We start from the raw sequence: 25,264 nt of genomic DNA, 5'->3' as shown, positions 1-25,264 counted from the left end.
TTTAAACACACATTATTATCTAACATTACAATTGTCAAGTCTGTAAGATTGGATTGTGATTAGAAAATGTTAAGTACTTTGGAGAAACAGTATAGGGATTAAGTCCTGGACCCAGCAACTAGTAGCTGGTTGCAAAGTTATCCAAACTCACTGAACTCAAATTTGATACCATTTAAATTAAAGAAAATAGGGGCACCTGGGTAGCTCAGTCGGTTAAGCACCTGACTTTGGCTCAGGTCATGATCTCATGGCTCATGAGGTTGAGCCCCACATTGGGCTGTGTGCTGACAGCTCAGAGCCTGGAGCCTGCTTCAGATTCTGTGTCTCCCCCTCTCTCTGCCCCTTCCCCACTCACTTTCTCTCTCTCTCCTTCAAAAATAAACATTAAAAAAAATTTTTTTAAGATAATAATGCCTATAATAGTTTTCAAAACAGATGTCAAACAATCAGCACACATGTATACACAAAAACAAATTTACACATATATTTCAATTTAAAATTTTTTTTTTTTTTAATTTTTTTTTCAACGTTTTTTATTTATTTTTGGGACAGAGAGAGACAGAGCATGACCGGGGGAGGGGCAGAGAGAGAGGGAGACACAGAATCGGAAACAGGCTCCAGGCTCCGAGCCATCAGCCCAGAGCCTGACGCGGGGCTCGAACTCACGGACCGCGAGATCGTGACCTGGCTGAAGTCGGACGCTTAACCGACTGCGCCACCCAGGCGCCCCTATTTCAATTTAAATTTTAACCATTAAAAGGACACATCCTGCAAATTGGCCTCATAAGTGGAGATTCACATTTTAAAGATAATCCCAGAGAGCTATTGTTCCTATACATGTCTCTGTTCTTTATATAAGACAGTGCAATCTCTATTACCTGATACCTCCTTCAGTGAATTATAATGCATGGTAATTTTTAAATGGAGTAAAAAAAAGTCCAACCAACTCTTGCTGTCTATAGTTTATTAATTACCTAATACTACACTATCTGTTGGCTAGCCATCAAAATGTATTACTAACTTAGACTGAGAAATAAAAAGTGCTCAAGGGGCCATTTTGAATGGCAGTTGTCCAGTTTGGTAGCTAGTAGGTCTGTGTTGTATATTACAGGAGAAAGTATATTGATTTACGTAAGGGTACAACTGCCATTACTCAAACTCTGGCTCTTACTCTGTGGCTTTATGGAAGTTACTTGACATCTCTGTCATAAGTAATATATCTAATAGAGCTAGTATATCCTGAAGTTACCAACAAACAAATATGTCATGGAAAAAAATGAACACCCTAAAATATTGCTATAAAAATTATGAAAAAGATAAATGATCTAAACAGAAATAAAACATAACCAGACTATAACTAAAGAAGGAGAAAAAGCAACAAGTTGAATAAAAAGAGAAAGAAACAATACATAATATAAACAGACACAAAGGGGCCCCACAGATTATAGCTTTGCTTTTTTTTTTTTAAATTTATTTATTTGAGACAGAGAGAGCATACACTCACGCATGCACACACACAAGTGCAAGTGAGGGAAGGGTAGAGAGAGAGGGAGAGAGAGAATCCCAAGCAGGTTCTACACTGTCAGAGCAGAGCCAGACACGGAGCTCAAACCCATGAACCATGAGATCAGACCTGAGCTGAAACCAAGAGTCAGAAGCTTAACCAAATGAGCCACCTAGGTGCCCCCAGATTATAGTTTTAAGACACAGATATTACTTATTTTTATTTATTTAATTTTAGAAAGAGAGAGAGAGGGAGAGTGGGGGAGAGGGGCAGAGGGGTAAGAGAAAGAATCTTAAGCAGGCTCCACATGCGGTGTGGAGTCCAACGTGAACTCTATCCTATGACCCTGGGATCATTTCTTGAGCCGTACGTTCAACCAACTGAGTCACCCAGGTGCCCAAGACACAGATTTTAAAGCAATTATATTCACTATGATTAAGATTAAGAATTTTGTCATCAGGGCATGTGGGTGGCTCCATTGGTTAAGCATCTGACTCTTGATTTTGGCTCAGGTCACAATCTTGTGATTTGTGAGTTCAAGCCCCACATCAGTCTCTGAGCAGCCTGCTTGGGATTGTCTCTCTCCCCCTATCTGTTCCTTCCCCACTTCTCTCTCTCTCTCTCAAAATAATTGAATAAACTTAAAAAAAAAGAATTTTGTCATCAAAAGCTTCAGATTCTGTGTCTCTCCCTCTCTCTGCCCTTCCCCTGCTTGTGCTTTGCCTCTCTCTCTCGCTTTCAAAAATACACAAACATTAAAAAAATAAAAAAATATATATAAATAAATGGAAAACTTATACACAAATCCAGTAAGTAAAATTATGAAAGCAATGACTGAAGTTAACAGCCGACTAAATCAAGTGAAGAGAAAATTGATGCAATGAAATATAGGCCATAGGAAAGCATCCATATTGCAACACAGAGGGACAAAAGGATGAAAAATACAGAAGAGTGAGCAAAGCAGAGGGGCCCAAAAGAATGAGGGAGTCCCATAATTGAAAGGATATTAACAACTTTCCAAAATTGACAAAAAACGAAACCACAGATGAAAGAATCACTATGAACCCCGATAACTACAAAGAACAGGCTCTTTATGATACAACATTTTCAAACAACCAAGAACATGTGAAAATTTTCTTAATATCAAGAGCAGTAAGATGTTAGTTCAAACCACATACATTAGAAGGAGGTGATACTGAAAAGACGCACAACATTAACTATTTCTTAGGATAAAGAGCAAGTGGAACTTGCATATTTGACCTGTGGGAGTTGAAACTGGTACACCCATCCTGGAAAATTGCTTAGAAGTATCTTCTAAAGGTGATCATATTTCTAAATTCCTTATTTATTTATTTTTTTTTTTTTGAGAGAGAGAGAGAGAGAGAGCATGAGCAGGGGGAGGGGCAGAGAGAGAGAGAGAGAGAGGGAGAGGGAGGGAGGGAGGGGGAGAGAGAGAGAGAGAGAGAGAGAGAGAGAGCGCGCGCGCATAAGTAGGCTCTGTGCCATCAGCACAAAGCCTGATGCGGAGCTTGAACTCACGAACCGAGATCATGACCCTAACCAAAACCAAGAGTCAGACGCTTAACGGACTGAGCCACCCAGACAACTGCCCCCCCACCCCCGTTTTTCTAAAGAAATTTTTTAAAGGTGATATTTCTATGTTGCGATCTGGCAATTTCACTTATATATATGTGCCTTTCAGAAATATGTAACAAAAGACATATATCAAAATTTCCATAGTGGCATTATTCATAATAGAAAACTCCAAAAGCCAGTGAAATATCTATGAACAGAATGGAGAAATTATAGAATATTCAGACAATGGCCTAGTGTACAACATTACTACTATTCTACTACTAAATGCCAAAATGAATCACATGAACATAATACTAAGAGAAAAAAAAATCCAGATGCTACAAAAAAATGCAAACTGTATGATTCTTTCTATGTAAAATTCAGCAACACACAAAACTAATATTTGGTCTTAGAATTCAGGATAATTGTTACTACTCTGGGAGGTGGAAGGGAAGTGGAGGTGGCAGGGACTCGGGGATGTGAGCAATGGACTAGTTCCTTGTCTAAGTGGCAGCTATACACATGTTCACATAGTTGTAATTCTGTCCATATGTTACATAGTGACAAAAATTATGAAAATTCAAACAGAGAACTTAAACTCTGGAGTTTACCAATTTATGCTTGGATGATAAAACTGAAAAAATAAATAAATAAAAAGGCAAGGAAATGATTGCCCATAAAAGTCAAGCTAGTAATTTTCTTACAGTTATAGAGATTTGGTAGATTGTGAGGTTCAGAAGAGGCTCCTGGGGTGCTGTCAAATTGATAGGTGCACAGGGGCTTGCTCTAGGAGTAAATTGAGGGGTTGTACTTGGTTTGTGAACCTTTATGTGTGTTTTATTTCATGATTTAAAGCATCACGAGGAAACAGCTTGGGTCTTCAAATTTCCTCTAGCACGTGAAGATTGACCAAAATTAGCTACAAAAATACTGCCCTCAGGTTTGTTAGAGGAAAAGGTGATGTTGCTCGTCAATAACTGAATTGTCCATTGGGAGCACAAATTATGATGCATAAACGAGAGTATTTTCTTTAATATCTATATGTACGCATATCCTACATATGTAAACTTCGTATCAATTAAAACCTCGATAATTAATTGTTAACCATATTCCTTGTCTTCTCGTTTACATAATAAGATGGTAAATGATTTTAAGTTTCTGTTTCAATTCTGAGAGTGCCCCTACTTTGGAAATTGAAAATATGCACAAGCAGGGGCGCCTGGGTGGATCAGTCAGTTGAGCGTCCGACTTCAGCTCAGGTCATGATCTCATTGTTTGTGGGTTCCAGCCCCACATCAGGCTCTGTGTGGACAACTCAGAGCCTGCTGCCTGCTTTGGATTCTGTGTGTCCCTCTCTCTCTGCCCCTCCCCTGCTTGTGCTCTTTCTCTCTCTCAAAAATAAATAATCATTAAAAAAAATTTTTTTTAAAGAAAATATGCACAAGCCAAAGGCTCGGTGTACCTGTGTCGTGATCTATCTTTTCATGTAAAGAAACCACCTGCCAATTACCACTATTGCCAACAAACAAGTAGTAAAATGGTTAAAGAAGGAAACTAACTGGAAAAAAATTGTAAAATGATCCCTCATTCTTAGAGTAATGTGAAGAAGTGAAAAGAACTCAGGGAAGCCAAGTCTAATCAGTTACTTAACTGGTTTCATTCTAACACTCTCAGTCTAAAGACACGTTTTTGTGACTTTTTTGGACATGGTTGGCAGAAAGAATAGGCAGGCTGCCCAGAAATAGAGGTGAAACTTTATGTTTATATTAAATTTATCAGTGATCTTGCCAGCAGCTCAAAGTGGCAAAGACAAAAGCATACCATACACACACACACTCACGCTTTTTAGTAAACATCAGAAGTTCCTGCATCAAGCTGTCAAAAAATCCTGTGCAAGGGAAGGAGAAATATTATTAATGAAATATCATTTGTATGAGTGCTTGGAAAAGATGGGATTTGAATTTACTTTCCACCACCAAATAGAAGAGTTGGTGAATACAATACAGGAAGTCAGAAATATTTAACGCTACTAACATAATCCTAATTTAATTTAATATTAACAGCTAACATTTACTGAATACTTACTAGGTCCCAACCTCTGTTTTAATAAAGGTATTTCCTCTTTTAAATGTCACAACAACCCAATAAGGTAGGTATTATCATTACCTCCTTTTTACAAATAAGGTCTCAGAGGCAATGAAAAATATTTTATTTGGCATGCTCTCATTATGAATGGTAGAACATTTCAATGATTCATTTGATTTCCTGTGAGAGTCTATACATTTACACTAAATGAGAACTTCTGCAATGGAATGTAGCTTTGAAACAATTTCCCCTTTGAACCTATTCCCCCAGGCTTCCTGAGAGGCATTCCCAGATGTGCTCTTAGTGTGTGGCAACTGGAAGGTGATACATGTTGGAATGGAAGTGCAGACTAGCACTGAGATGTACTGCAATCACTTCTCCCAGATGCACTGGAATTTCCAATATGATTTAAATGTTTCTGTGGTCAGTTGCATAGAGACCTTCCCAAGCAGTGTCTGGAAAAAATGTGAATTCCCACAAGTCATTCAAGTTAACGTTAGGGGACTATGATATTTAGTACATTTCCTCTGATGATTTCTGGAACATAAATTGTGCTCTCTCATAGTTTCCAATAGCTATATCCATCTTTTGGTGATTTGGGAAAGGGCTGAAAATAAATAATATCTAAGGGCCTCGAAGAACTGAAAACAGACTACTAATCAATAAAGGTAATCTCTTCAAATAATTGGTTTCTGCTATTCCACCTGAATATCTCCCAAATCAACAAATGAAATGGTCCATATTGCCTGTCTGCTACAAATTGGTGTTTGTAAAGAGTGAAATTACCTGAGATAATACATCAATAAAGCAGCATTTCTGACAACCCATATCTTCAGGTTCAAGAAAGGTGATGCATAAATATGTCAAAAAATGTTCAATAATGTTAAAAGGAAAACAAAAAGTTTTTGATACCCACACTATAATTCACAATGAATTCTAGTCTTCCAGGTTTTATATCCTGTAGTAGATGACCCTCCAGTCGGGGGGTTAGTGCATATAAGGCCAGGCAATTCAGTTTCCCTGCTAACATGGCTGACTTCAGTAAAATTCATGGCTTGCTCAGGAATTTGAGCTTCATTTGGTCTGAAATCCTAGATGTGGCCTGTACACATTAGGGTTACATAACTCTCCTCAGTTCTAGACTACTGTATTCTTAATCTTCTTGAACTAATATACCTAACCATAGGTACATATAGTGTTCAGCCTAAAGCTAAAGACAAAAGTGGAGCTCACGTCTTTCAAGTATTAAAGTTTCCTAAATCCTATTTATTTATTTATTTAATTGATTTGGGTTCACACCCAGTGTGGAGTCCAACACAGGGTTTGAACCTACAACCCTGAGATCAAGACCTGAGCTGAGATCAAGAGTCAGGCACTTAAACAAATGAGCCACCCAGGCACCCCATAAAGTTTTCTAAATCTTAATGTGATCCTGTAATAATTGAAAAGTGGAATGATGCTTAAAAGTACTGGCACTGGGGGGGGGGGTAGAATGGTGGGGTTCAAATCCTGGCTCTGCTGTTTATCAGGTGATTGACTTTGAGAAAGTTGCTTATTCTCTCTCTGCCTCCAGTTCCTCATCGGTAAAATGGGGATAACTATAGTACCTACCTCACAGGTCATTCATTGTAAAGAATACTCACAAAGCACATATAATTATACCTTTTTCATAGTTAAGAGTCTAATACATATGAACCATTATCATTAACAAAATACCATCACAAAATTATTTTTAAATTTTTTTTAATCTTTATTTTTGAGAGAGAGAGAGACAGACAGACAGAGTGTGAGTCGGGGAGGGGGCAGAGAGAAAGGGAAACACAGAATCTGAAACAGGCCCCAGTCTCTGAGTTGTCAGCACAGAGCCTGACCGTGGGGCTCGAACTCATGGACTGTGAGATCATGACCTGAGCCGAAGTGGGACGCTTAACCGACTGAGCCACCCAGGCGCCCCACAAAATGATTTTTACAGGAATAAGGTAGGAAACATATTTCAAAGAAAGTTCAGTAGATGGATTATTAGACCACAATAATGAAAGCAATAACAGAAATGATAGGTCATTAAGCTCGGATAAACAGAAGAGTAAAACTTCAGCAAACTACGAGAAAGAGCAACTTCCTGTTCAGGATAATAAAATGAACGTATGTGCTCATCTTCTCTCCCTCTCAAAATGTTTCTGAAATGTCAGAAAGACTGGAGACCTTTAAAAACACTCAAATTGGGGAAAGAACCATTAGTATACCAACCTGAAGAATATCTATAAAATAAAGAATTGTACTGAGGAATAAGTTAAAATGATGGACTGCACAGCAGTAGGCTACAGGGGGAAAGGACGCCATTTTTCGTAAAGGAACTTAAGAGAGACACCAACATTACAGCTGGCAGATACAGAAGGAGGAAGTGACCTCTGGTACAGAAATCGTGATGATTAATTCAAATGCTATATGTGGAAAAGATATTTGAGAAGGCATGCATCCATAAAACACAAAAAAGGATGCTATTATTAAAGTTAAAGAGGAAAGAAGGGAGAACGGGAGGGAGGAAGGAATAAAGAACAGAGTTCCTGGAAAACAAAACTATAAAAACCAACTTAAAAATTTTATAGAAGACTGGAAGAGCAAGTGAAAGTGATCTACAAACTTAAGAAAGCAAAGACAGAGAAATATGTCCAGTTATATCGCAGGACATAACTGAAAGTGGTATAAAGGATCAGTCACGCAGGTCCTCCATCATTCTAAAATGAGATTGAGAGAGACAACAGAGAAAAATAGACAAAATAGAGGGCAGGAAATAGGAGGCATGGAAGAATAGTTGAAAGACGAGTTTTCTAAGTGAAAGGGCCTAAAGAATACCAAGTAGATTGAATGATATAAAATATTCCCACACTCGGATTTTATTTCATAAACTGCAGAATACATTAGCAGAGAAATGGGAACCATAAAATAATTCTGAGAGAATGAACGTGGTACTCACAAAATATGACATCGGACTTCTTATCAGAAAAACTGAGTGATTTTAGATGATGGGGTGATGTAGGAAACATTGAGGTGGGGGGTTCAAAGATGGGCAACATTTGGTTTGGGGCACCTTTTTTTTCAGGGCTAGAAAGGTCCCCATATTCTCTAGAACTGTCTTCCCCCAAGCAGTACCCAAAGACATGAGCTGTTTCCCACTTATCAAAATAGCAAGATACTCAAATCCATCAGGGAACAACCAGACCAGCAATGTAACTCATGACTAGGGATATAAAATAGAAAACTTACTAGAAAATCATCTAAAACTAAAATAGATTTTTAAAAGCTTTTATTATTTGATGCAGTGATCCCAACTCTGAAATCCTTCCTATGTAACATCCAGAAATATCTGCTACCACTTAAACCATACACTGGATCTTTTTTTTTTAATGTTTATTTATTTGTGAGAGAAAGAGAGCACGCGCCCACGCACACAAGTGGGGGAGGGTCAGAGAGACTGAGACACAGAATCTGAAGCAGGTACCAGGCTTTGAGCTGTCAGCACAGAGCCTGACACAGGGCTTGAACTCACAAGCGGTGAGATCATGACCTGAGCCAAAGTTGGAAGCTTAACTGACTGGGCCACCTAGGCGCCCCAGATGTATTGAATTTCAGCACCATTTACATTACGAAAATATAGAACAAAATAACATAAGTAAATGCCCCAAAGTTAATGTGAGTGGGCAAGTATTCAAGACCACAGAAATCCAACAACACATTATACAACAATTTAGCAGTCATTATAGTAAAAGTATATAGAAAATAGAAAATTAAAATTAAAATAATACACTTTATTAAAAAAAAAAAGAAAATGAGGGCACATGGGTAGCTCAGTCAGTTAAGCATCTGACTTCAGCTCAGGTCATGATCTTGCAGTTTGTGAGTTCAAGCTCAATGTCAGGCTCTGTGCTGACAGCTCAGAGCCTGGAGCCTGCTTCAGAATCTTTGATTTCCTCTCTCTCTGCCCCTCCCCTGCTCACATTCTGTCTCTGAAAAAATAAATAAATGATAAAAAAAAAAAACAAAAACAAAAACAACAACAACAAAGATGAGAATGTTTAATGGCAAAAATTCTGGGATGCACCCAACAAGGAATAATGAGATAAATTTATAGATCTGAAAATAATTAAACATACAATTCAAGTTTAAAGAAGTAAATTGTAAAGAAAAAATCAGCATTAAATAATTTAGAAAACACAGAAATGGATAAATTATTTCAAGTATTCATCATGTGAGACATAAAAGTTAAATAAATAAAAATTAAATGATGGGGCTTAGCCAGTTAAACGTTCGACTTCAGCTCAGGTCATGAGGTCATGATCTCACAGCTCATGAGTTCGAGTCCTGTGTAGGGCTCTGTGCTGACAGCTCAGAGCCTGGAGCCTGCTTTGGATTCTGTGTCTCCCTCTTGCTCTCTGCCCCTCCCCCGCTCGTGCTCTCTTTGTCTCTCTCAAAAAAAAAAAAGTTTTCTAAAATTAAATAAAAATTATAAATGAGCAAGAGACTATGAACATAAAAACAATAATACTAGCAGTCACTATTGTCAAATAATGAGTTGGAAATGTCTAATCAATGATTTCCCCTAAAATGAAAATACATCATTAAAATTTACTCAAAATAGGTACCATTTTCAGAACAAACACCAAAGGAGAAAACTGAAAAAGTTATTAACAGAATAACTTTTCTAAAAAATTCCCTGGAGTCAGATGATTGTATGATCAAGCCTGTACATTTTCAGTATATCTGCTGTATTAATTTTCCCCCAGCACAGGTAAAGATGAAATATTACTAACTCATTCTATGAAGCTGATATTGTCCCATTCATTTAAAAAACTGAAGAAGATAACTTATAGGAAAACTAGAGATTTAGCATAACCTACCTCGCTCCTAACTATAGAGGCAAAAATTCTACTATGGCCCTTCTAGTTACAGAGAACCACCACAGCAGCAAAGTTGCAACAAAGGTGGTGCCTAAATTCCAGTTTAAATTAACAACAGAATTAAATGATTTGATATAAACCAAGGCAGTTTATCTACTTTAGACATGCTGAGTCCTAAAAAGCACATAAAAGACTAATGTAAATGTACCGTCTACCAGGCTATACTCTAGATCGAGAGCTGGTATTTCCTTAGCTATACATGGGGAATTTCCAAACTTTTTAAAATGTACAAGGGCTTTTCCTACCCATAGTTTACCCCTTCTCATTTGACAGAGGAGGAAACTGAGGTTAAGAGATTGTCAGTACTGACCTCAAATCATAAGATGTTTAGAAGAAATTAAAAATCACACGAATACTAAAGAATCTATATTTGCACTCTTTTGCTTTTCTGAATAGCGTCCTCATAATTTATGAGTGTAGAGCAAAATAATTTAACATTGTGTTTCACTTAAAACAACCTCAAAGAATATATTACATTTTATTATATGATACAAAGCAAAGGATTTAGAGAAACACATAACTGTTACCTTCTTATAGTTTCTGGAATAGAAAGAGAATGGGGTCCTTCAGGCCAGCCAAAGAGACTGAACCAGGTCTGAGCAGCGTGTACAACCTTTTCAAAGAAGTCATATGCCTTTGTTCCTTCTTCAAGAGAAGAGAAGTGCTCATTTTTCTCCTCCTTTTTCATAGATTTATCTTTGTCTTCCTTTGAGGTTTTACTTTTGCCCGAGTTCAATCTTTCAGGTATTATTTCGATTCCTAAAATTCACATTTGTTTGTAAAAAAAACAAACAAACAAAAAAGAGTTACATCACCAGAGAGTAAAATATCTTGTCAGCTATTGCTATTTGCATGTAGACAAATAAAGCTCATTCTACAAATTATTCAATGCTCTCAAAGAAATTCTGAGTCAATTGATTGTATCTTAAAAATACAAAAATAGATTTGTTTGCAAAGACCTAAAAGAAATACTTTAAAAATAGATGAGTTTCAACAAAGAAAATCATTAAACTTTCTTCTTGTCATAATGGTGAAAACATTCCCCAAAATGAAACGTTTCATTTTCAATTACATATGTAAACTATTTCGACAATTCTTCAGTTCCACTTATTAGAATTAAACCTTAGCTGAAAAACTCATAGAAACAAAATATTGGTTTCATATTCAAAATGACTATATATCCAAGAGAAGTACTTCAATAAAACAAAACATCTCAAGTTATAGAAATTTTCAATATAAAATGATTTTGTTTTTTTTTTCAAAAATATCTATGTAATGGCACAAGCACACACTCATTTAAAAACCCCACAATAGGGGCGCCTGGGTGGCGCAGTCGGTTAAGCGTCCGACTTCAGCCAGGTCACGATCTCGCGGTCCGTGAGTTCGAGCCCCGCGTCAGGCTCTGGGCTGATGGCTCGGAGCCTGGAGCCTGTTTCCGATTCTGTGTCTCCCTCTCTCTCTGCCCCTCCCCCGTTCATGCTCTGTCTCTCTCTGTCCAAAAATAAATAAAAAACGTTGAAAAAAAAAATAAAAACCTCACAATATTTAATTGGGTTTGGTCCATTCAGTAAACAGGAACATTTTCAATATTACTCATTCTAGAGAAAATAATATTTGAATAGTTCATTACAAATGATAATACCAAATTTGCATATTTATCTATTTCTCTGTGCTCATCTGTTTCTAAGACAGGTAATACTAGATCCAGCTCAACAAATAACAGACAAACCGCTAGTTTGGAAGTTCCCTAACTATACAGAGAGTACAGGGGATGTCACAGCAGATTCACAGGGGCTCTACAGGATATTTAACATTTTAGTTAAATATCACTACAACATATGCTGGTGATCACATGAATTACTACTCTTTGGTTTTTCAACCGAACTATTTAATAAACGGAACTGCTTGGCACATCTTCTGACCTAGGGGGAAAGTAATGAGATAGGAAGTAGGCTGTGAACAAAAAACATCAGAGAATTTCTGCTCCAGATCATTGCAGACAGCTCCCAGAGCATATGACCCACTTGCAATTAATGAAAAATGCATGGTTTTCTTCATGGATTTCTTCTTACCTCATAAAGCCTAAGTTTTCAACTCAATAATATTAAATAGATCATGTTCATACTTGGTTTGCTCAGTACATTATTTATTTGCCACATACCAACAGATAATTTTTTCTTTGCAGGCTCAGCATCATTACATTTAGTGAAAGTAGAAGAGAGTAAACCAGCTTCTTGGTAGGGAAGCAACACATTTTCTCCACTCTTCACAGAAATGTCACTCTTATCTACAAATGACACATTGGAACATAGTAGGTCAACGAGCATTTGTGAAATGACTATCAAATTACTGAACCTGAATTTCATAATTATACATAAAAATATATATTATATAATAAATATGAATATATACATATATAGAATAAATTTTTTTTAATGTTTTTATTAATTTTTGACACAGTGCACATGAGCAGGGGAGGGGCAGTGAGAGAGAGGGGGACAGAGGCTCTGAAGCAGGCTCTGTGCTGATAGCACAGAGTCCGTTGTGGGGCTCAAACTCATGAACCTGATCATGACCTGAGCCAAAGTCGAATGCTTAACCCACTGAATCACCCAGGTGCCTCTAAAAAGTTTTTTTTTTTAAGTCTAAATGTCCATTATACTTAAAATAAGATGTCAAGAAAAAACACGATAAAGGCTGATATGGTTTTCTGAGTTGAATTAATTTTATTTAACAAGGCAACTATTATGGCATATCAAAGTTTTTAGGAAATGAACAATGCTCACCTTTAGGATAAACAAAGATGTGTAAACCATTTAAAATGTTTCTACAGTGAAATTTTTGGAATTATTAAATATGGTGCTCAAAAGTGAATATTAAGAAGAACATCACTAACAGAAGTAATTTCTTCTCAATTTTCTGAAATGAAATCACTGCTTCGTTATGAGCTGACACTATTTTGCACAGCTTTCAATCTCTATTCCAGCTACAGTTGCTGTCTATACACTAGAATTTGCCAACTTGGTAATATGAACCCAGCCAAAGGCAATGCTAAGAAAAGGCAATAGATGTGAAAAGACCAGATTCCCTATCTACTTATCTATCTGTTCACATATGTATATACCTATGTATATTTGTATACATATATGCATAATGTAATCCTGTCAGAAAAACATGGCCTTTGCAGTTAGAAATTTCTAATTTGAAATCTTGGCACTACAACTCCTGAGCTATTAAACCATGGTATGTTCTACAAGATCTCTGAAACATGTTTTTATACATAAAATGAAACCAAACGTTCTGAGCTCATGAATTTGTTGTGAGGGTTACTTCACAGGCAATAACATAGATAAGTAAGCTGGTATATACGAAGTTTCTTCCATTCCTTCAATAAAAAGCCAATCAGATTTTGACAGAGAATCGTTATCGAGTAGGTGTGTATATCTCTGCAACATTACACTACTAAAGACTTCATTAAAATGAGCCTTAGAAAATTCAATGACAGAATGATTCATTGTGGGTGCATTAGGCAATGTCTTTTCAACTTACTATCAAATGATAAAAAGTTCATAGTGGGGTACACACCCACATCTGTACCCTTCAACTAAAGTCAATGATTCATATAACAGTTTTTATTTAGCATATTAGCTATAAGAAATAAATCATACTGCTTTAATTTTTGATTTACTTAATATGTTTTAAGATTTCACCTTTATTGAACATATCATACTCTAGGGCACAGTAGCTAAGTGTGTAGGCTCCGAGGCCTTACAAATTTGGTTAGAATTCCCTGGGGCAAACTGTTCAAACTCTTTATGACTCAGTTTCTTAATCTGTTAAGTGAAATTAATAAGAGTATCAACTCAGTCGTTGGGGGAACTAAATGAAATAACAAATATAAGGTAGTTAGCAGAGTACCCTATGCCTAGGAAGCATTAAATATATAATACAAATTATGACTATACTTATTTCTAAAGATATTTTAGAACATTTAAAAATCACATTTTTCTATAGTAATATTTACTGAAATGGATGCATTATTTTTAATCCACAGATTTCATACTTAATCAAACACTAAGATTCTATTCCCTTTTTTCTTTTAAAGAAATAGCAAAATTTTATACAGTAACTCCTCATTTTTTTGGAGGATATTATGAAAACTATGAGTGTTAAAGCAATTATAATAATATTTATAATCGTAATAATAATGAAATGATAATAGTAACAATAATTTATAGCTATTTACTCTATTGAGTCCTCACAAAAGCCTTTTGAAATAGATATTATTAGTATCCTATTACTCTCCTACCACGCGTATTTTGCTAAATAACAGATGTTTGAGGATTCGAGAATTAACAATAAAAGCATAAGGCAAATGGTGAGATCAGAACACAAAATAGAATTTCCACCCACGTTCTATGATACTTCATCCACTGCTCTTTCTGTTATATTATCTGAAATCTCCCCTACCCCTCAAGTATATTAGAAGAATATAAAAATATAACACCAGCATTGGTCAGAAATCTTTTAAATTTTGAGACTGTGTATAAAACTTGTAATATATATGTGCTTGGAAGGAACAGTCCGCAAGGTGAGAAGAATTCCGGGGAAGTATGGTATGTGGAAGTCCAGACAGAGTTTGAAGAGGGGTTGGGGCTGGGGGTCAACAGTATAAACTATTGCTCAGTAGTGAAGTAACAGCAGTAAAGTGGAAGAATGCTCTGCCTCACCCCTGACATGTCCTTCCTGTTAAAGGAAGCTATGGTATTCTAATTATTCAGTTTCCTTTGCTATTGTTCTCCCTCTGTGTGAGAAATTGAGTGGTTTATCTGACTGGTAAATTTGCAAGGAATAAATCAGGAATGCATGGCCTAGATTCACCCTTTTTCCTCTTTGGGAACAAGCCTGTCCACTGAGAAGATATAGCCCCTGTTTCCTCCAGCTGTCATCCTGCACTGGCCCCCAAAGCAGCTAAGAGGGAGGGATAATTTGAAGGGTAAGAGCAAACAAGATTAGTTGATTAAGTAAGGTCTGAGGATGAAGGGATTCAGATAAAGGAATGGCCTAAGGCAAGAGATTCTGGCCTCTCTCAGGTTTGTGACAGGAAAGATGATGGGTCAGTTGCACGCTTTGGAAGTTCAGAGTGTTCCTGCCTGATGGTCTCCATTGTTCCTGAAAAGTTCCAGAAAAGGTCATGCCCTGAGACTGAGAGAGAACAGAACTAAAGAGTTTCCAAAGGAGTGGAACACATTTGGAGAAGTGGAGAACAGGAGAAAACCGGTTACAAACATAGAAAAGATATCCAATACAGCACTGAAACAAGGCCTTGACAATATACACAGATGACACGTTTTTCCCACACTTCATCCTTTCTCCTCGTCTGAGACTGATTCCATCATTCTCCTCCATGTCTTACATTGCACATATTGTTCTTAGTCTCTCACCATTTCCTCTGCCGCAACTCCCAGCTGGCCTACTGATCACTCTCCAATTTTAATTCAGCTCACATCCCCACTGTTCCCTTTCCAAATCACTGATACTCAGAAATCACAGAAGGTTCCCACTATTACAGAATAAAGGGTGCAGTGGCCCCTTTATTGCCTGCCTTGTGTTGCCAGTAAGACCCCCATGCTTTTGTTATATTGCCCTTTGCCCAGATTATCCTGTTCAAGATCATTTGTCAAGCTCTACCCAGATGTCACCTTTTCTATAAAGTCATCCCAGACCCCATATGTCAGCATTACCCTCTGCACCACACCCACATCTCCAACACTCCAACTAGCTCATGTACAATACTCTTAATTCAATCTTCTTTGTATTTATTTATTTATGAGTCTTTTACTAGATTTTCAACTTTCGCAATTAAGAGACACTGCCATATTGTACTTTCAGTGCTAAACACAGCTCTTGGAAATAGCAGGAGGTTAATAAACATCAGTTAATTTTAAGGTCACTTTATCTTCAGGTGTTGGCTTGGATGACAAGAGCATATACAGTGAGAGTAGGAGACGACAGTCATATCTAACTTACCTTCCTTTAAAATAATTGTTTGTTTATCAAGATGAGTTGCCATATACGGGTAAATAGTAAGAAGACAGTTTTCTGCTGTTCCAGTAACTGGAAGCAAAAACCTAAAAGTGAAAACATTGCACTTCAATAAAATAAATTTTTGAGATGCAGTGAACACAATGAAATATTTTTTATGTATGCTGTATGCCTTAAATGATCAAGACATGAATTATTTATCGTTTTTCTTTTCACCTACTTTGTTTTTCTTAACCACCTACCATATGTATTTTAATGGTGTAAGAATATTTACTTTTAAAGCTTTTAAGAGAGATGGTAAATTTCACTGTCAAGTGTGCTCTAGAACACAGCTTATAATTATGCAGGTTCATAAATGGATTCAGGAAATTTTAGGACTGAAGGAGCCTCAGACTTAATTTAATCACCTTCTTCTTGTAAAGAATCCCTGACAAATGGTATCTGGCTTCAGATGACACTACTAGGGAGACAGTACCAGAGGAAGACCCATGACTCAGAGACAACCCATTTCGTATCTAGAGAGCAGTAACTTCAGACATTCCGTTTCAGGGCAACAGAGAACAAAATCTACAATCTGATCCCCATTATGTTCCTTCAAACACTTAAAAATGGTCACTGTATCTTCTCTAGGCTTTCTCTTCTTCACATTGAAAACATTTATAACATTCAAGGTTTCTTTCAACTACAAGGTCTCCAAAAATTGCACATACCATCTAACTTCTTCAAATGGTCTTTTGTGTTTGTCCTTTAAATATATCTGAGAACTGAAAGCAATACTACAAAAGTTATTCCACTAGTAGAGTACTACTCCCTTCCATAAACTGCATACTATTATCCTATTTTATAAAAGCAATGTGAAATTAATAAGAACTACAAAACTCCTAGGTTATATTGGGCCTGTCCAATTTATGTGACAACTCTGTCCTTGTACAACTGATCTTTTAATAGAAGTACTATGCTTTATCCATACCACTATAAACATGGATTATTGGTTTTACTTGTGCATTATAACATTTATCAAGATGATTTTACTCTTGAGTCTGCCATGTACTGTATTAGCCCTTCTACACAGTTTACGGTCACTGGCCAAGGTGAAACAAAATCTGGTGTTATAATCCAAGTTGATACAAGTAAAATATAGGATAGGATGAGACTATAAAGAAGTTTGTAGCAATATAATGAGCTGTCAGAGACATTCAAATAAACATATGTTATATGTAAATGAATTGATTTTTACCTTAGTTCTGCATATTTTCCCATAAAGAAAGCATTATGTTTTTCTCTTTACAACTGATGTGCATTAAAATATTGTGCAAAATATACATATTGAGTACTGTCTTGTTTGACCAACCCTAATCATTCTATTCCATCATCCTAAACACATGTATCAGATAGCCCTATTCCAGATTAAATTGTATTTCTCTATGCAATTGTTTTTTTCTGTATGATGTCCTTTTTAAAATGAAATTGAGAATTCCTCGATAGCATGAATCATTACTTCTATATATGGTGTATTTGTGCTAAATGTAGTGATCGATCAAAATTCCATTAACTGTCCAACTCTGTTTAATTAACATTTCTCAGATTAGATAACACAGTTTACCCACAGATACCATCATCATTGTTATCTTAGAACCAAAAATGTTTTCTGCTTTAACAGTGATTACAGGAAGAGAAAACAAGGAAAAAAACAAACAAAAAAAAACATGATTCCAGCAAATGCTGTGGTGCTCTGCCCTTCTGTCCTTTTCCCCTAGGATGTAATTTCTTTGTGCGAGGCTCCCATCCTCTGGGTGGGCATGGTGGGGTAACTGTCATCTTTTTCGGAGAACCAATGTCAGATTACTAGAGCTGCTGAAAGCCTCAACTGCCTTGGAAATTTATGGTCCCCTGGGTGATGCTGCAGCCAACGCCCCGTGGTGCAGGAGTTTGAAAGCCCAGCTTCTTTGCTTCAAACGGGACAAAAACTCTGTGGTGTAACTTCATCTCCAGAGAATCCCATGGGATCAAGGTGAGGTTGGAGCTTAAATTTCATTTCATGTGGCATGACTGATTCCATGTTCTGCTTCCCTTCTCCCCTTCCTTGTTTTTTCCTGGCAGCCATTCCTTAATAAACCACATATCCATGAATCTTCATCTAAAAGTCAGCTTGGGGACAACCTTACCCAGGACAACAACCAAATGAACAAATACAACCGGTATCACTTAAAACTTTTATAAAATGATGTGGAACTAAAGAACATAAGATTGAAATAAAATTCATTCTGAGAATGAAACAGGAATAAATATATTTTTTTAATGTTTAGTTTTGAGAGACTGCAAGCAGGGGAGGGGCAGAGAGAGGGAGACGGCTATGTACTGACAGGCTGTCAGCAAGGAGCCAGATGTGGGGCTCGAACTTAGGAACCACGAGATCATGACCTCAGCTGAAGTTGGACGCTCAACAGATTGAGACACACAGGTGCCCCGGGAATAGTCTTACTTCTTTCTTGTATAAAACCAGCTCGTCGAAGGTGATAACACTGATTTTACATACTCCTCAAAGTAAAGAATAAACCAACATATACAAAATTCATTTGACGACATTCTTCTATAGAGTAGCACATGATATAGAAATTATACAACTTACACAATATGGGAATATGGACACTTTAAACACTAACATCATTTTTATCAAACACACATGAAAATAGGGGCACCTGGGTGGCTCAGTTGGTTGAATGTCTGACTCTTGATTTCAGCTCAGGTCATGAACTCACAGTTCATGGGACAGAGCCCCATGTATGGCTCTGCACTGACAATGCAGAGCCTACTTGGAATTCTCTCTCTTTCTCTCTCTGCCCCTCCCCTGCTTGCACTCTCTCTCAAAATAAATGGATAAACTTAAAAAAAAAAAAAAAGACCTCCTTTAAAAAAATACATTAAAACAGAAAAGGGACTTGCAGTCAGCAATACTAATACTCTACAATTTAACAAAAACATTTCTGGGAAAATAGGGCACTTTATGGTACCTTATCAGAGAATAATAGTATTATTTATGGATGCTCTATGCCAATCCATATAGCCAGGAACCATTAGTGGTAGACAATTTAGTCTAAAAATATTCAATATTACAATAACAGTAAAATTACTGTAACATTGTACAGTAACAGTGAAGTGACTGTGACATTATGGGTTTCAATTCTATTTGGTAATTTATATAGCAATCTTCAGGCGTATGTGATTTAGAAGAGTTCCAACGGGCAAAAATCAGGATCGAGATTCCCGGTAACAGAGGTGATACGATGCAGATGTTGGTGGTAATGGAAATGGGCTTGAACTATTGGGGGCAGCTACTGTGCTGAGCATCTAAAATACATTATTTCACTTATATAAATTTTCTCAACAGTCTTTGAGGATATAAAGTATTAACTTTCTCGACTTTGGTTACAATAGCAAGGTCCAGAAAAAGTCAACAGTTGTTTAAAGTCACACAATTAGGAAACAGAGGGCCCAACTTCAAGTTCAACCTGTCTGAAACAAAGCTATACTCTTGGCCTACTGCATGAGAATGGTTAGCTTCTAGGTCTGTCTCAGTGCACATATACTCAAAGTGACCAAGTCAGGAAAGAGTCTTAGATACGACCATGGATGTAAGCACTTACCAACATTGTTCACTACCTTCTTTTATCATCGATTATCTCATTAAACAATATCATTTTAATACTTCTAGCTGTTCTAATAATGTTAAGTTATATAAGTTCCTATGAGAAGCCAGTTTAAATAAAAGCCTTTTTTTTTGGAAGAAATATTCTCCTGTATTCTCAGGAAGAAACATTTTATTTCAGATGCTGTCCTAAGTAAATAATAACCAACATTTATAAAAGCAACATAAACACATTCTCCCATTGGACACATGAAAATTCCTACAGAGGTAGAAAGTTTGCAGGTGTGTATGGAAACAAAAGGGACTGCTGTACTCAAAGGGACAACGCAAAATAGGATGATAGGGAAAACTCTGGCTTCTCTCTATACTGCCGTACATTTGACGTACGATTGTCATGTACAAACTATGAATATTTTAGTATGATAAATCAAACAGTAAATACCATAATGTACAGAAAGTCAAATATGGAATGCAATATTTATTTTTATACTTTGTCATTTCAGGCTCGCCTGAAATTTCTCATTAGTGATTGTTTTCCCTCTACCCCAACACCGTACTTTACATTTTTCTAAATTCACAGAATTGAAAGACTAGTAAAATAAACACATAGGTGCCCTTCACCCAGTTAAATTACTATTTCACCACATTTGTTTCTCTCTCTTCTATTAAAAATTTATTTTCTTGGGACATATGGGTGGCTCAGTTAAGTGTCTGACTCTTGATTTTGGCTCAGGTCATAGTCTCACAGTTTGTGAGATCGAGCCCCACATCAGGCTCTATGTCAGCCCTGTCAGCAGCACAGAGCCTGCTTGGAGTTTTCTCTCTCCCTTTCCTCTGCCTCTCTCTTGCTCGCTCTCTCAAAATAAACAAAAAAAAATTTTTTTCTTAAAATGTGTGTGTACACAAATCGACCCCCTAAATATTCAGCCTGTATCTCCTCAGAACAAGAACATTATTCTATATAATCATAATCCTATCATCACTACCATCAAATTTAACATTACTACAAGAATATTATCTAGTTTGTAGTCCATATTCAAGAGTCCCAGTAATGTCAAAGTCCAAACTGAGAAATTGATTGAAATGGTTTTCCTTTAAACCAAGACAATCTCTGTGTCATTCTTGGGTGGTCCTTCATTAATTGACATTATTTTTAAGAGTTAAAGCTACTTGTTTTTGTCTGAAATATTCTCATTGTCCTCTCATGACTGGATAATTTTTTATTTCCAACAAGAAAATCTCATATGTGCTGTGGCACAGTTCTAGCTCATCCCACCAGGGAGCTCAGCAGGTCAGTGTTCCTCCTTATTAGTGATATAGAGTCTGGTCATTTGGTTATGGTAGCATCCATCAGATGTCCTCATTTTTTATACCAACATTTAAAATAATATATATATATATTTTTTTATATATTTAAATTAAATTAAATTAATTAAAATATATATATTTATTATATATATATAATTTATATATCATGAAATCCATCTTTTTAAGATGTGCAAATCAGTGGTTCTTAATATTTTACAAAGTTGTATAACCATCACCATTACTTTTTGAGTATTTTCATTGCTTACAAATGAAGCCCTATATATATTAACAGTCGGTCACCATTTGCCTCTCCCCTCAGACCCTACAAATCACTCACCTACTTTCTGTCTCTATGGATTTGCCTATTCTGGATATTTAATAATTGATTAGTAATTAGCAATGGCAAGTAAGAGCAGGTAATAAGTAATGTATGGATAAAATGTTGAGACCATGTAAACATCCCTTCCTCATCAACCTTTCATCCAGGGCATATGAAGTATATACTATGTGTTTCAGTTGGGTAAAGCCTTCTGGAAGGGCTCCTCCAAGTAGCGAGGTCAGTGGCTCTCAAGGTTGACAAGTACAGAGCCAGGTTCCAAAACTGAAAAGCCTGGTGTGAGATTTTATGAAGGATTAGCCTTGATTGCTCAAATGTTTAGTGGGATTCACCAATGAAACCCTCCAGGACTGGACTTTTCTTTGTGGGAAGATTTTTAAAATAATCATCCAATCTTTTTACTTGTTATAAAAATGTTTATATTTTCTACTTCTGGTGCGCCTGGGTGGCTCAGTTGGTTAAGCGTCTGACTTTGGCTCAGGTCACGACCTCACCGTTCAAAATTTGAGCCCCACATCAGGCTCTGGGCTGACAGCTCAGAGCCTGGAGCCTGTTTCAGATTCTATGTCTCCCTCTCTCTCTCTGCCCCTCCCCTGTTCACGCTGTCTCTGTCTCTGTCTCTCTCCCTCTCTGTGTGTGTCTCTGTCTCAAAAATAAACAAACATTAAAATCAATTTATATTTTCTATTTCTTCTTCAGTTAGTTTTGGTCTGTGTCTTTCTAGGAAATTGTTAGTTTCATCTAAATCATCTAATCTGTTGGCATACATATTATTCCCTTCTTTCTGATTTATTTGCATTTAACATGTGTTCCTTTTTTTTTAGGATTTTCTAGTTTCCTAAAGTGGAAGTTTACACCACTGATACGAAATCTTTCATCTTGTTTAATATAGGCATTTAAATCTATAAATATCCTTCCAAACATTACTTTAGCTGCATCCCATAAATTTAGATATGGGGTGCTTTCATTTTCCTTTATCTCAAAATATTTTCTAATTTACCTTATGACTTCTTCGTTGATACATTAGTTATTTAGTAGCGTGTTGTTTAATTTTCACATATTTATGAAATTCCCAAATTTCCTTCTGTTAATTTTTAATTTAATTTCATTGTGTTGGAGATCATATTTTGCATGATTTCAATCATATTTAAAACATAGAAACTTGGGGCGCCTGGGTGGCTCAGTTGGTTGAGTGACCGACTTTGGCTCAGGTCATGATCTCACGGTTTGTGAGTTCGAGCCCCGCATCAGGCTCTGTGCTGACAGCTCAGAGCCTGGAGCCTCCTTCCGATTCTGTGTCTCCCTCTCCCTGTCCCTCCCCTGCTCATGCTCTGTCTCTGTCTCAGAAATAAATAAATATAAAAAAAAAGAATTAAAACATAGAAACTTGTCTCATAGACTAGTATGTAATTATCATAGAGAATGCTTCTTATGCACTTGAAATAAAATGTATTTTCTGTTCTTATTACATGGTATGTTCTATATACCTACCTATTAAGACTGCTTGGTTGACAGTGTTTTTCAAGTATTTTATATCCTTACAGATTTTGTTTAGATATTCTTTCCATTATGAACACTGAGATGTTGAAGTCTTCAACTATTATTTTTGAAGTATCTGTTTCACCTTTCAAATCTGTCAATTTTTCCTTCATAGATTTTGGGATTATTTGTTAGGTGCAGTTCTGTTTTTAATTGTTATATAGTCCTGATGGATTAACAATTTCATCATTACAAAATGTCCATCTTTTCTTTAGCAACATTTTTTTGTTTTAAAGTCTATTTTTCCTAGTGTTATTATAACCATCCCACTTCTCTTATAGGTGCTAACTGCATGGTATGACTTTTTCCATCCTTTCAATTTCAACTTATTCATATTTTTGAATCTAAAGTGTTTTGTAAACCATACACAGTTGTAGTTTGTTTTTGTTTGCTTGTTTGTTTTTTACCTGACAATTTCTGCCTTTGGACTGTTTAATCCATTTACAAGTAAGGTTATTTTTTATTTTTTTGGATTTTTATCTTCTATTTTGTTTCCTGTATGTTTCATGTCTTTTTTTTTTGTCTGTTTTTTATTGCATTCTTCTGTATTAAAGTGGATTGTTTCTATTATACCATGTTAATTGCTCAATGATTTTTAGCTGTTTTTTTTTTTAGTTAAAACTTTTTGGTGGCTCAGGATTACAATATACACTTCAATTTAGCACCTATTCCAGATTTATACTAACTCAATTCCAATATGCTATAAAACATTGCTCCAATATATCTCCATTCCTTCCTTTTACTGTCACATAGAATTACATCTGTATGTGTTACAGATCCAGTAATCTGTGTTATAGCTGTTTTATACAATTTTATGCTTTGTAGGGGCAAGCGGGTGGCTCAGTCGGTTGAGTGTCTGACTCTTGATTTTGGCTCAGGTCATGATCCCAGGGTGTGGGATAGAGCCCTGGGTCAGGCTCTGCACAGAATGTGAAGCCTCTAAGATTCTCTCTCTGTCTTTCTCCCTCGCACACACTCTCTCCCTCTCTAAAATAAAAATTATTTAAAAAAATCTTATGCCTTTTTAAGATGTTAAGATAGAAAAAATCTATTTAGTTTTTTATATTAGATTTCATTACCATTGCTAGTTCTCATGTTTTCTTCCTGTGGATTTAATTTATTACACAGTGTTATTTCCTTACTCTGTACAAGTTCACTTCTACTGCCCATGGCAAAATAATTCACATGTAACTTTACTTACACACAAAAAGGGTGGATATGTTTATTTAAATACTTAATGCTTACCATAACTAGTACTTTGATGTTAGTTAGGCCAATCAATGGGACTAAATCTGGTACCGTAATGTATATTTACAACCATCGAGGTCATCCATGGTGTTGACAGAGAGAAGAATCTCTCTATCACAAGTGAGGACATCAAATATCATTTTGTTAGTCATTAATAACGTTACAGAGTTTTTAGATATTCATTTTTATTAAATCAAAACAGAATGACAAGATTCTTGATGATAATGTGATGCTCACTTATTTGTTTTTTAATATCTTTCCTTGAGTGGAGAGAAAAGGAATAAAGTTATAGCTACTCATCTGAACACTGCAATAATCCACCATATATGTTATCTGGAGCCCATCAAGGTGCTGTTATTTACGAATATTCACAATCCTAGGAAATATATGCTATTAACCAATTTAGTGACCTTATCACTTATCTAAGTGTGCATAAATCCATGGAAGTATGTTTCACATGTGAATGTATTCCAATGATTTGTATCACAGCAAAGTAAGGGCAGAGAATTCTTTAGTACATGAGAGATGCATCAATATTCATCAAGCCTAGAAATATATGTACATTTAGCAATATTTTAAACATATATCAATTTTTTTTTTACTAGTATCACCTCATTTTTAGTCTGCCCAACAATCTGGAAGTAATCCCGTAATTGATGTAAACCATTTTTGAAATCTTAAAATCTCTCTTTAGGTCTAGTCTCACATTTTGAAATCATTAACTTTGATTAATATAGTATATCAGTACGTTTTATTCTTAATTTAAGTGTTCTTAGGGGAAAATATAGTGGTTACCATTTTATGGGATTTCCAGGAAAGAAATGTGACATAAAGCAAAATTTACCACCAAGATTTACCATTTGTGTCTATGCAGAGATATGTATATCACTTTTTTTTTTAATATTTATTTTTGAGAGAGAGACAGACTGCAAGCAGGGAAGGGGCGGAGAGAGGGAGAGATGGAATCGGAAGTAGGTTCCAGGTTCTGAGCTGCCTGTCAGCACAGAGTCTGACACGGGGCC

General features: G+C 36.2%; 1 protein-coding gene across 1 annotated transcript in view; it reads right to left on the bottom strand.

The window, feature by feature from the left end:
- CFAP47 (cilia and flagella associated protein 47) overlaps positions 1 to 25,264 on the bottom strand; it is a 540,470-nt gene that overhangs the window by 346,669 nt on the left and 168,537 nt on the right. Inside the window, exons 27-29 of the mRNA XM_058712583.1 lie at positions 16,150 to 16,250; positions 12,281 to 12,406; positions 10,647 to 10,878 (exon numbers count right to left, since the gene is read on the bottom strand). Of these exons, the coding sequence (XP_058568566.1) occupies positions 10,647 to 10,878; positions 12,281 to 12,406; positions 16,150 to 16,250 (459 nt within the window). The remainder of the gene's footprint in view (positions 1 to 10,646; positions 10,879 to 12,280; positions 12,407 to 16,149; positions 16,251 to 25,264) is intronic.

This window comes from Neofelis nebulosa, chromosome X, assembly GCF_028018385.1.
Source record: "Neofelis nebulosa isolate mNeoNeb1 chromosome X, mNeoNeb1.pri, whole genome shotgun sequence".
NCBI classification, from domain to species: Eukaryota; Metazoa; Chordata; class Mammalia; order Carnivora; family Felidae; genus Neofelis; species Neofelis nebulosa.
This window is presented reverse-complemented; position numbering and strand designations above follow the sequence as displayed.